This window comes from Podarcis melisellensis, assembly GCF_964234715.1.
Source record: "Podarcis melisellensis genome assembly, chromosome: 2".
Classification (NCBI taxonomy): Eukaryota; Metazoa; Chordata; class Lepidosauria; order Squamata; family Lacertidae; genus Podarcis; species Podarcis melisellensis.
The window spans coordinates 73,690,774-73,703,911 of NC_138529.1; the positions used below are offsets into that span (position 1 = coordinate 73,690,774).

General features: G+C 41.7%; 1 protein-coding gene across 1 annotated transcript; it reads right to left on the minus strand.

Moving 5' to 3' along the window:
- Window positions 1–2,807: 2,807 nt before the first annotated feature.
- Window positions 2,808–12,033, minus strand: TNNC1 (troponin C1, slow skeletal and cardiac type). The gene is made up of 6 exons (XM_081900413.1): window positions 11,896–12,033; window positions 8,339–8,369; window positions 7,384–7,530; window positions 6,748–6,862; window positions 5,517–5,653; window positions 2,808–3,251 (listed from the first exon to the last, which is right to left on the minus strand). Exons 1-6 carry the CDS (start codon window positions 11,917–11,919, stop codon window positions 3,220–3,222), a joined length of 486 nt encoding a protein of 161 aa, XP_081756539.1. The 5' UTR covers window positions 11,920–12,033; the 3' UTR covers window positions 2,808–3,219.
- Window positions 12,034–13,138: the final 1,105 nt, after the last annotated feature.

A 13,138-nucleotide genomic window follows, 5' to 3' on the forward strand; every position in this document is an offset into this window, starting at 1 on the left:
AGCTTAACAAAATGTTTACTTACATACTGAGAATTCCTCAAATTCCACTTACATACTGAGGATTCCTCTAATTGGAAATTGGAAAGGTCAACATTAATTTTTTTAAAAACCATCTGAAATGTCAAATTGGAACAAGTCCCAAACTGATTGTCACCATCAATTTATTCATGGAAAAAACCCCAAGCAATTATTATCTCCATTCTGACTTAATATTTGTTTCTTCACTATAGTTGTGCTCACATTATCCTATGTCTGACAGTGATTCCCCACAGATTTCTATCTGCGCATGCAACATGGGTTGTATAAATGCATGTATAGACTACTATGTATGCAGCAGAACTTCCATTAGCAATGACACACATAAATCTAGATAGGTGGGTAGGTGGGAATCACTTACCAAACAGAGCAACGGAGAAGCCCTGGAAGATGCAGAAAGACTTGTTTTCAAAGTAATACCCATGCAGATTAGCATCCGTCGTGGGGCAGAGTCCAATGACTATACTGCCCATGTCTGCAACCGACAAGTTCACCACAGCGTAATTAATAGGAACCCTGAGGAATTTGTGCTTGATGGTTAGTAGTATGATGGTTCCGTTGAACCAAATACCCAGAAGCGTGCCAAAGATCATAAGCACCCCAAGACCAAACTTGTATTTCCTTTCCCTGACCTGATCCAAGCAGGTGATGGCGTTACACGTCACATTGGGTCCAAGGGATGTTAAAGCATTGGAGGAAAACAGAGAATGATTCATCTTTCCATTTTGTTTGCAAGAAGTGATCCCTGTGCAAAGGATAATGAGCTCTCGTAATTCTCCTATTATGTCTCTCACAAAAAACACTCTCTGAAAGATGCAATCATACATTATCCCTTTTGGGTTTGAATCCATTCTTGTTTTTACGCCTGGGGAATGGATATATAGCATGTTTGAAGGCCCTGGGCCCAAACTATTAGAAAAACACACCACTTAATTGTGTATCTGTTGTGCCTCTCTGCAGTGTAGCACTCATCTTTAGTGCTTGTTGTCATTTCAGATCTAGAGAAATGATAAATAATTGTGAGTTTCTTTGAAGCCCATGAGAATGGTAGTTATGCAGGCTGCTCTAGGTCTGGGAAATGGGTAGGAGAACCTATCAGTCTTTTATGTCTGTCATCTTTTTCTCCAGAATACCAGCTCTTGCTCTTGTTAATATGCTATGCTTTGGAAGTGATAGTGACAGACAAACAACCCTGAAATATAGATGTTAAGATCATATGTAACTAAACACAAATATATGACACTCTGGAGAGTAGCAGTGCTGGGAAGTCTGAACTGAGTCTTTCATCTCCACTCTGCCACCAGAGTCCCATTCACAGGAATGGCACTGGGGGGGTGTCATTGGGCACTTGCCCCTGAAGCGGGCCCATTGCCATTCTCTGCATCCCCCTGCTGCTCCAACCCCTTGCAATTGCTGCCTGCTCACCTGCCCTCTGAGCATGCAATAAATGCCAAGGGCGAGGCGATCGAGCAGCAACTCCCTCTTGGCAATTTTGCAGATTGTAGCCGGAAAAAGAGTGCAAGCAAGTGGGCAGGAGGAGCACGTGGCAGAGGAGGACAAGCCCACCAAGGACCCCTTGGCTCAGGGGCTCCTCAAAACCTAAGAGTCGAAACAATCCACAGATCAGTATCTTTTAAGCATCTGAAGAAATACTCTCTGCTCTAATAAATAAAGGTCTTCCGGTGTTACATTTCTGAAAGTGTGTTAATAGCCAGCTTGGGTGCAGAAGCTAAGAGCAGGTGAAAAATTGGGCATCCCAAGTATCTCAGATCATGCAGTCCATTTCACCAGGCTGCAGAACAGAAGGCACAGCAGGGAAGGTGGCCTATCCAGCCAGTTCCGCTGAGAAACCAGCTGCCTTTGACGGATAGTCAGTCACTCTGACTGAACACTTCCATCCCAGCTGCTCTTTTTAGAGCTATAACTTTGGTGCTTGAGATTGCTTCCCCCCGCCCCCCATCTTCCTTCCTCATCCCTTATTCCTGTTGTTACATGCCTTTTAGATTGTACTCTTGAGAGCAGGAATTGTTTGGTGTGTGTGTTTTTTAATTGATCAGTAAGCTGCATTGGGGGGACGCGGATGGCATTGTGGGTTAAACCACAGAGCCTAGGACTTGCTGCTCAGAAGGTCGGCAGTTCGAATCCCTGTGACGGGGTGAGCTCCCGTTGCTCGGTCCCTGCTGCTGCCCACCTAGCAGTTTGAAAGCACGTCAAAATGCAAGTAGATAAATAGGTATCGCTCCGGCAGGAAGGTAAACGGCGTTTCCATGTAGCTGTACACCGGCTCCCTCAGCCAATAAAGTGAGATGAGCACCACAACCCCAGAGTTGGCCACGACTGGACCTAATTGTCAGGGGTCCTTTTACCTTTTTTAGCTGCATTGGGAGCTTTTTTTTTTTTACAGGGTGATAGTGGTGATGATGATGATACACCTTTAAGCAGTGTACATACATCAATTATCAATAGATAAAATTAGCAAATATTAAAAACAAATACTGTATGCATATGACTAAATCTTGTGCTTGCTGAAATCAAAGTTTTTCGCAAGCATTTAAAGGAGTATATTGAGGATGGCTACCTAATGTTTTTGGCTGAAGAGCTGGGTAAAAATTCTTGAAATAAAGAAACAGACCTTGACGAAAATATGTTCAGAGAATACAGCACATGACATGTTTGATGAGGACACTCCAGTATAAACCCAAACCTGAAATGTTGATAAGCATCCCTAGCACCTTTTGGCAGTGAAAGTCTTCTGCAAAACCACCAACAACTTTAGTTTTAAAATAATTTTATTAGCATTTCAAAAAGATTTTTTTATTTCTGTACACACTGTACTTTTACATTCCACTTGACACTGGTGGAGGATGAGCTGTAGCTCCACTGTTAAATCAGAGTTTGTAGTGAATTACTAAATGTCTCAAGAGTCATTTAAGCCTCATTTTTCATTGTCACCTGCACAACCCATTCATACATTAAAGGGCACATTATAATCATGGAAAGCAATAACAAGTCAACAGGACCACAACCTGACTCAATAAATATTCCATAGGATGACTATCTGAGGCACTTAAGATACGAGTCAGACTTTCCTGATGTTCACCATCTTCAGTACATGACATCATGCAAGTAGTAAGGAAAAGAGAACTGGAGGTGTCCGAGGCTGCTTTTCCAGAGATCTCATGCTTATTCAACGCCTTTCATAAACTCCAGAAATTCTGCCAAAGAAAGGAAATCCAAGATGTTTGTTTAATAAGATGATGGTTGGAGAAGCAGGGGATGTTTCTTGAAACTTCTTCCCCCCTCCCCAGCTCCACAAGTGTGATTCTCCTTTCACATAGACCTCCTGTCCCACATGATGAGCTGTACTCAAAACCCCTAAAAGTTTTGTGAGTCTAAGTTTGGCCTCGCTGAGGGGCAGTATTTAAATATGAGTAGGAAAATGAGAGTACCCCTAAACACTTTTTTTGGGGGGGAGCACTGACTGTATGTATCAATTGTTGCACATAAGGCATGCATTTTGCCATTTGAGTTTGTCGTACCCATTACTTTCCCCGAGGCAAAACCACCCTATTATCATTCCTCAAACATTTTTCAAGCAAACAGTGGCTATAGTCCAAGACAGTTAAGCACACTATTTATTTATTTCAATGGCCCAAAGCAAGCTTAACTCTTCATTAGACTGTGACCATGGCAATTTGTCTTGTCCTTTTTTTTAAAGGATAATCAAAAAATGATTTTGTGTACGGAAAATGATACCAACAGCTTAAATATGAGCTATTAAGAATTGACAATGCAGTGGTGGGGCCGTGAATGCAAGTTAATGCATTCTGACCCAGAGACTATTGCATACTGCAATACAGCCAAGGCTTTTCCTCCTTTATTTAGGTAACAGGATTTATATACCACTTAACCATCAAAACCTCTAAGCAGTTTACATAAAATGTACATTAAAATTTCTGTTCACATCAAAATTTAAAAACAAGTTAGGGTAATTTTTGTTCAAAATAAAATCAGCTATTTTAAAAATCCATTATAAAACACATGTCAAATTTATATGTTTGGGCACGCTTGCTTATAAAAAAGTTTTTAGCAGGTCTGAAAACATTACAGTGAAAGTGCTTGCCTACAGTGCCAAAACTAAGGGCTTTTAGCCAGGAATTCTGCCCAAGGTGAAGCCTCCAGAGGGCGCCATTGATGCTCTCAGCCTGTTAGCCAATCTACGATGAGCTGGGGCTGCCTGACCACCACCCACTCCACCCCATAGGTCCAAAGTGGTTTTGCTATTGCCTTTGTTGCCTCATCCCATCCTACCCTCTGAGTCAGAAGCCCCTTCCTTCTCTCCCCACTCACTTTGCCTGTTCCAGAGGGAAGAGCCCCCTCCGCGCGTGTGGGGTGCCCAGGACAGCTGCATTGGGCTGCAGTACCAGCCCCTCTCCCCCTCGTGTGTCTCTACACTCCTTGGTGCCAGGTGGCCCCCTTGTCCCACCAAGGCTCTCCAGCTTGGACAGCTGTTTTTCTCCCCCCCCCCACACACCCCAAATGTAACTGCTCTGATCTGTAAGTCTTTAAAGAGACACGAGAACCTTCTTTCCCACAATCGTGTGATAAGGTTGTAAATATGGGGGTTTGCTTTTTCACAAGTCAGATCTCGGTCCCCTTGCTGTTTTTCGTGGGGTGGGGTTGGGGGAGAAGAGGGAAATTAAGACACAAAGAACTAAAGCCAGACAGAGAACTAAACGACCCTGTGCTTTGGGAAATGAAGTGAGATAATTCTTTATATTACTGGGAAATGACTTGCAGTGTTTATGCATATTTACTCATAAGTAAGGACCACTGAGTTCAGAAGTAAGCCCTGGTGACTAGTGCAATGTCTAAGCATGCTCTACTCAGAAGTAAGAATCACTGAGTTCAAGAGGAAGCTGTAGTCCGTTCAAGTGAAGCCTCTGGAAGCTGTCCCTGCTATAATGGGCACAATGTCAAAGAAACCCTCAGGAGCTAGATATCAGAAAAGAGCAGAGGAGAGTGTGTGTGTGTGTGTGTGTGTGTGTGTGTGTGTGTGTGTGTGCATGTGTATGGAAATGTGCATAGGGCTGGTCGATGTGAGTCTGCTACCCAGGTGAAAGAAAGCCTAGTTTTGCCGTGCTGCAGGGAATCGGCAGGGAATTCAAAAGTGCAGGTGTGGCTATACTGAAGGATTCCTTGCAAGTGTGGAATGAACACTATGTGGCACTTCCAGATCCACAGATCAAAGCAGTCAAGTGGGCATTTATGGTGTAAGGTGATGCTTCAAGTCAGCTGGTCCCAAGCTGGAAGGATTTAACTGAAAGGAGTACCTTTGGTCTTTAAGTAATGATGACTCTGAGTTTTTAAGATTAGGTCGTGTGTGTGTGCCCACCCTCTTTTTCTTTATAGTGGTTACCATCTAAGAGCACTGCAATTCTTGCTGTGATTTATATGCAAAGTTACACACAGTCATTTACCATCATAGTCAATCTTGCCATCGTTATTTTTGTCTCCGTCTTTCATAAGTTCCTCAATGTCATCTTCAGTGATCGTTTCTCCTGTAGCTTGCAACATGAGTTTTAGTTCGTCTAGGTCTATGTATCCATCTGTATTTCTGTGAAGAGATGGGAGAGCTCAAAAAAGGAAGAATTCCATTCCTGTATATTTCTTCATTCTCACCAAGCATTGCATTGCATCCGAGCGTTTATTTGAACACTGTATTCTATGTGATACACCACAAGATCAACCAAACAACCCAAAAGGCATTGTTTGGCATTGATATTTGTATTTCAATATGATCATGTGCAGTTTCTCAGAGATCTGAATTTTACAAAGAAAGGACTTGCAAACAGCGGAGTGATAATCTAGTGGAGCTGCTAAATGCATATGTGCAAATGCAACATTCGTACCCATCTAAATATTGGCCCTGAAGTTTTGGGTCTTTCTTAATGGTTGGCCAATGTGAAAGAAGGGAAAAATCCAAACGTGTTGAATCATAGAATTGTAGAGTTGGAAGGGAACCAAGGGTCATCTAGTCCAACCCCCTGCAATGCAGGGAACTCCACTAAAGCATCCATGACAGATGGCCATCCAACCTGTCAAGATAATGATGATGAACAGAAAGTACTGGAACCTTCTTGCCCCTGGGGGTCAGATTTTTATCTAGCCTTCCCCCTGCAGGCGAGCTTTGTCAGGTGGGTAGGACAATAATCACATGGTATCATTATGTCGTGACATTCTTCTAATGTTTCTACGCCTAATTTTGCCTAATATATCCACCTTTGCAATGCACTTTCCCCTAATACAATACATTTTTGTATGGTGGTTTTTTTTATACTAAATTATGCATTTTATAAACACTCCACCCTAGTATATGCATTTTTCTCTGCATTACTTGGCTGGAGGCCTACAATGAATCCCAACCTGGGAGAATGGCAGGATGTCAATATATTAAGTAATAAAAAGAATTGCAATATTCAGAGAAATGTGAATTTTGCAGGCTGGTTGTGTCTCGGTTTGCATATTGCCTTGAAATGTGAGCTGAAATGATTTCTCCCCCATCCTTGTAGTGGCAGCTATCACAGTGAAGGAAGTCTATGAAAACTAGTTATCCTCTTCTTGCATATTACTAGTCACCCGGGACTAGGTATGAGTGTTAGAAACGTTCTGTCTCCACTTGATCACTGTCTAGGTCCACAAGGTACTTACTTGTCAAACATTCTGAAGAGATCGGAAAGTTCTTCTTCTGATTTTCCTTTGCTGTCATCTTTCATACACCTGACCATCATAACTAAGAACTCATCAAAATCTACAGTGCCACTGCCTGTCAATGAAAAAGAAAACAACAAAGGTAACTTATCTTTCACCTTGAGCATTTCCACTTAAATATTCCAAACATGGTAATAAAAAAAGCCAGTTAATATTGTAAATGCTGTAGCAGTTGACAGAAGTTTGTTTTTCCTTCAAATTTAAATGGTGGTTATTGTTTTTTCCAAATTGTTGTTGCTCGTGTTGTCGTCTTGTTTCATCCATTCTTTGAATCCATAAACATTCAAGGAGGTGTGATTAATTATTTCAATATAATGATTTCCATCTAGAAACCCAGCCAGATGGATGGGCTATAAATAAAAATAATGTTGCTGTTAATTCATTAAATTTATATACGACCCTTCATCCGAAGATCTCCGGACAGTTCACAAGATGAAAATGCAGAATATGCCAAAGGACATCTGGTTCAACTCCTCTTCATTCCTCCTCCACACAGCTCTCAAGAAAAAAAATGTTTTACTATTTTTAAACTTTCCTTCACAGATCCTTATAACCACCCAGAAAAAAATAGCTCACCATCTTCGTCTACTTCATCAATCATCTCCTGCAGCTCCTCGGGGGTAGGATTCTGCCCCAGCATTCTCATCACCTTCCCCAGCTCCTTTGTGCTGATACACCCATCCTCTGCACCCAGGACAAATATATCAAAAGCAGCCTTGAATTCTGGAGGAAGAAATGAAGTCAGGGTTTGCCACATTGAATTCAACAAGGAGGCTTCAAAGCCTACAGCACTTTCCAGCTGTGACTGACAGAAAATAGCTGGCAGCTTTCTACTCCTGCCTTCAAAATTATGGCAGATTGATTGTCTCTCATCCCTTCCCTTTCATGAATGGGACCAGCTAAGCTCAAAACGTTAAAAGGCTTAAAAGAGTTTCAAGGACATTCAGCCTCCCAGCATTTCACAGATGTACTCTGTTAGTTTATATTTTAATTCAAAAATATGCCAAATGCAATCTGTGGAGGGCCCATAGCTCAGTAATAGACCACATGGTCCATGCACATACAGACCGGGGTCAATCTCTTGGGTAGCAAGAAGTCCTTACTGTGGGAAGCCCCTGATAGACAGAGTCAACAGTACTGGAATATTTGGAACCAGTACCTTGTCTTGGTCCCAGGCAACTTCATGTCATATCATGGCCCAGTTGATCTAACATCATCAGGCAGCTTCATAGGTCTATATGACCCCTTTTAAAAACATCTCTGGAATTTCTTTATATCCTGCATCTGCCAATAAAGGGTTGGGAAGCATAAGCAGGAACTCGCCTCTTAAGATTAGAGTGAAGTGGTAGCAGGCTGAACTTCACAAATGGTCATCTTCCACCAGCTCTGGATCCAAGCTCTTTATTTTACATATTGATTACTTGTCAGCGCTGGTGGCTAATTGGTTAGTCAACCACCCCAATTACAAGTTGACAATGCGGCAAACAGCCTTCTTGTGAAATAAATGGGAAGATAAATGGCACAAGCTTACCATTTTTCTGTTCTTCTGTCAACTGCTCAACCTGTTATTAAAATAAAGACTCAGTTCAATCATATAGTATAACTATTTGTATATATATCATCCTTGTACTTCAGTCAAATATAGTCTTCCAGTAGCAAGACTTTACAGGCTAACAAAACAGATATATTAATTTCTTAAAGTAAAATGTTTCAGTATCCTCCACCTTCACCTGCTCTGACATGAATTAAAGTCTCTCTCTCTCTCTCTCTCTCTCTCTCTCTCTCTCTCTCTCTCTCTCCCTCCCCCCAAAATTAGTGTTGACTTGATTGTGAATTCTCCTCCTGATGCATCCCTTCTCATTAACATTGTATTTAATAGGCATCATAACATCTTCACCTATCTCAAATATGCACATCTAATTTGCCTGGTTGTTTCCTCGTGGGATTTAGCCAGCATCTCCTTTAATGATACTAAATGCTAATTTGTACCATTTAGTTGCCATGTGCTCAAGTTAATACATAATACAGTGGTACCTCGGGTTAAGTACTTAATTCGTTCCGGAGGTCCGTACTTAACCTGAAACTGTTCTTAACCTGAGGTACCACTTTAGCTAATGGGGCCTCCTGCTGCCGCCACGCCGCCGGAGCACAATTTCTGTTCTCATCCTGAAGTTCTTACCCTGAGGTACTATTTCTGGGTTAGCGGAGTCTGTAACCTGAAGCGTATGTAACCTGAGATACCACTGTAGAAGCGTCCCCTCAAAATATCCATGCTTATGATCTGGGCCTTGTACTTCTGATTTATCCTCTCTGTTACCTTTGGTGAGCAGGCCTAAGTGCTTATGGTTTGCAGAATAGACTTCCAGGTTCTTCTGAAAGCTGGTGGTGGGGTGACAGAGTGTTGGCTCTAAATTCAGATTCAGACCCAGGGGCACGCCCCCCCCAGCTCATTATTCTTCCAACTGGGCCATTGGACTCCAGTCTTGGACTCCAACTCTGCTGTACTCCTCCTACATACAAACAGATACCACCTCCTTCATGTCAGCATCTCCAAGATACACATACACCTTCTGCCCTGTCCCCCTTACACACCTTTGTGTAAAGATGGCTGTTGAGAAATAATCCCTTATTCCTGACCAGTCCTGTTTGCGTCTGGAGAATCTTTTCAGAGTAAACTGACACACATGGATCAACCTGTAAAATCTTTTCCAATTACCTATGAGGTCAGAACCACCCCATAGAAATACTGGTCTCCCATCCATCAGCCTTGCTTGTACTGGGTTGGAAGGCTGCAGAAAACGAATGACAAGATGGGGGAGGGGGATAATCTATGGAAACAGATAACAATAGCAGCAAGATGCCAGTTCAAAATTTCATAGTGAAACCTGAACCTGCTTATATAAGCCTCTGTGATGGAAGTAGAGCAGCTGTGAGATGCTCTTTCATTGTGATGACCAAAAAGAAAGAAAAAAAACCCCGACAACCCAAGATAGTTGGAGACAGCAAACAAACGCCTCCTGTCACTTTTGTGTGCTCCACATAACTTGACTATTTTGGCACGCTGGCTATTTTTATGCCCTAGTGACTGAGATGCTGTTAAGAAAGATAACCCTTCTGATTGTTCACAGAAGCTGACTGACATTGGTATTTATCACTGGAGGCTTTTATCTCAACCCATGGCCCTGAAAATGTTCTTTGTATACACTGGCATCTGGAAAGCATTCCAAACTTAGCTCTGCAGAAGAGATGTGAGCAGGCAACATGATAAATCCGCTGGATTCCTTTGAACAAGTGGTTGCAAAATTACATGTGTCACAGGAGCAGTTGCATGCATGTAAAGATGATTGTACTTTGCAGTAAATGACGGACTAATGTAACATTCTTTCGTTTCCAGCTCAGCACCCTAGTTGCTGCCTTTTTATGTTGATGTTAGAGGATTGGACGAGAGAGAGACCTGGGGTAAAATACAGTCTCAGCCATTCGGCCTCTGGCAAGTCACATCTCTCAACCAAACCTCCCTTATAGGTTTGTTGTGAGCATAAAATGGGGAAAGAAACCTGCATTGAGCTCATTGGGCAAAGAGTAGGATACAAATGTCGTAAGATAAACATGTACAAGGCTTAAGCTAAGGCAACACATAAAGGATCATCTTGTTGACCAGGAGCCCCAAATGGACAAGGATGAAGAACTCTCTTAAGTGGCTGTAATTCTATTCCTACAACATGGGAAAACCAGTGACTTCCTCTATAATTGTTGTAAAGGCAAATAAGTTAAAGGCTATGACAAGGGGTGTAGAACCACTGTACTAAATGTAAAGTAAAATTTGATATAAATAAATTTCTCTTAATGCTTTTATGAGCCTAGTCTCAACAGTGTTGCTCAGAAAGCAGACAGTGCTGTCTGGGGTTGACTACCAACTTGCAGACTGCAGACCCTTTTATTAGTAAGAAAATGCAAAACATGCAGAACCCAGATAGCCCAGTGTTGTCCCATATTGGAAAAAGAATCTTCTGTATTTTAAACAGAAATGTGTCCACAGCCCAGATACATTCTTTTGCCTCAGTGGATTATTTATTTACAGCACATAGCAGCTGTTTAAACCTACTTGTAGGAGCTTAGCCATCACCAGGATATGCTCAGGCAGGAATCATCCCTTCTTCCATCTGTCTTATTAGGGTTTCTTATTAACAATCTTAACCACAGCAGAACATAAGCCCCGTTAGACTACAGATATAGCCAGAACTGTTCTTCCCCCGATTAAAATGGAATTAGTGAGAGTATTTCTGTTATTGCCATTAGTTTCTCTCCTTACCCCTTTGACTTACTTTCCAAGCTAAAAATAATAACTAATCCAACTCTCCTGAAATTTAGGAAATCGTGATCTGGTGTCCTCTTCTTCATTGAACAGAGTGAGCATTTTCCTTCAAAATTCGTCTTGCAGAGCAAAACCATAGGCGCAAAAAATTACAACCACATTGCTTCTCAGGCCCCCTTGTAGTTCACAATTACGAGCAGAAGGGGAAATTGTAGATGAATTCCGAATTAAACAAACCAACAAAAACCCTTCAGCTTGTGAACTTCTGGGAAAAAAACTATATTTGCATATATAAATAATAAATTGTTTCACTGCTATCTGCATTTTCTGTAAAACATATTGGCTATAATAGTACAAAGATAAAGTAGTTTTGAAATTATGCTCAACAACAGGCTTATGCAGTTAGGCATCCCTAATCCATTAAACAAAAACCTAAAATATATACTCTATTTAGAGCTGGGCTACAATGAAAACAGACTTTCACATAAAACACAGTAAGTTTCATTAAAGTAAGTACCAATGCATTTGTACAAGGTTTTTTTAAGGAACTTAAGCTGTATGGCAAATCTCTTTATCATATCAACAAGTTGAAGGATCTCCATTATTACATTTAACATTAATGATAAAAATGAATCTAACATCATCACTAGCATTAACCAGAACATTAATATTTGCACCTTGTTAAGACATGTGGAGCATAATCCTGTGCTTGCTTACGCAGAAGCAAGTCCCAGCCTCAGCTTTATATCATCATGTATGAAAATATTACTTACTGCTGCCTTGTAAATATCATCCATGGTTTGTTACTGTTGGCCCGGTGCTGGATGGAGATGACAAACTGTACAGAGACAAAATTAAGGTCTCTGCCAGCTCTCTGTCCCTTGAAGCTCTGCTTATATAGTAGGCTGTCAGCCCTAAATGTGTCAGCCAGGGACTGCTGATCGCTACACAGCCCGGCATATAAAGCCATCCTATCCATTCTAAGCAAGACTCTTCACCTTGTCTCAATGGGAAGCATGCAAAGTTTGTTACAGCTGACATTTCTAAAACATGATCCTAATTCCACTGATGCTTACTTTGTTTGTTTTATACTTCAGAACTAAAGTGCAACCTGATCTTTGCTACACTTATGCTTCTTTCAGGGATCAGATGGCACACGTACGGAATGATGGTTCCACATTTTGGGGGTGCTTTAGTTTTCTGCGCTCAAATTCATCCATATGACTTACTGACAGCAAAACCAGTGCTTTGTATACTATGCACAGCTGATTTTCTACCAACAGAACATGAGTATCCTATTGGAAGACCTGTCCTTTCCAAAGGAAGCCTTTTCCAGATTCCACACGTGTATCACAATGTCAGCGGCAAGAACATGAGCCTATGGTGGTCTAGCTGTACACTCTGTGACAATTGAGAAACAATTCAAATATAAACCTTTCACATGCAGGTTTATGGCACAGTCCTTCACTCCACCCAATGGAACCAGTTCTGTTTCCTTTTTAAGTAGTGAAGGAGAGTCTTCCATCTGAATAACTGTACCACACAATAGCCCAAATGTTTGAACTGACTCTTACCAAATTCTCTGCAAGCATCTGTGGGGTAAGCTGGTTAAATTCTTAACTCATGTTGACCCTTGGCAAAACAATTTGTTCCATCATTCACTTAGCTTGTTCAGGGACATGCATTGGTATTGAAGTTATACATAAGCTAGAGTGAACAATCTCTCTCTCCACTGATTCAGAGCTCCCCCCTCTGTCCAACTGTGTTTGCACACAGGTAGGTAGAGCTGGCAAGAAACTAATTCATCTGTAAACGGAAACTTATGTGAAGAATTTGCAGGTGGGCTTTACTTTGAATGAGTAGAGGTACGTAAGAATGGCACTACAATAGTCAGGATCACTTAACCAGTGTGGTGTAGTGGTTAAGAGCGGTAGTCTCGTAATCTGGGGAACCAGGTTCGCGTCTCCGCTCCTCCACATGCAGCTGCTGGGTTACCTTGGGCCAGTCACACTTCTC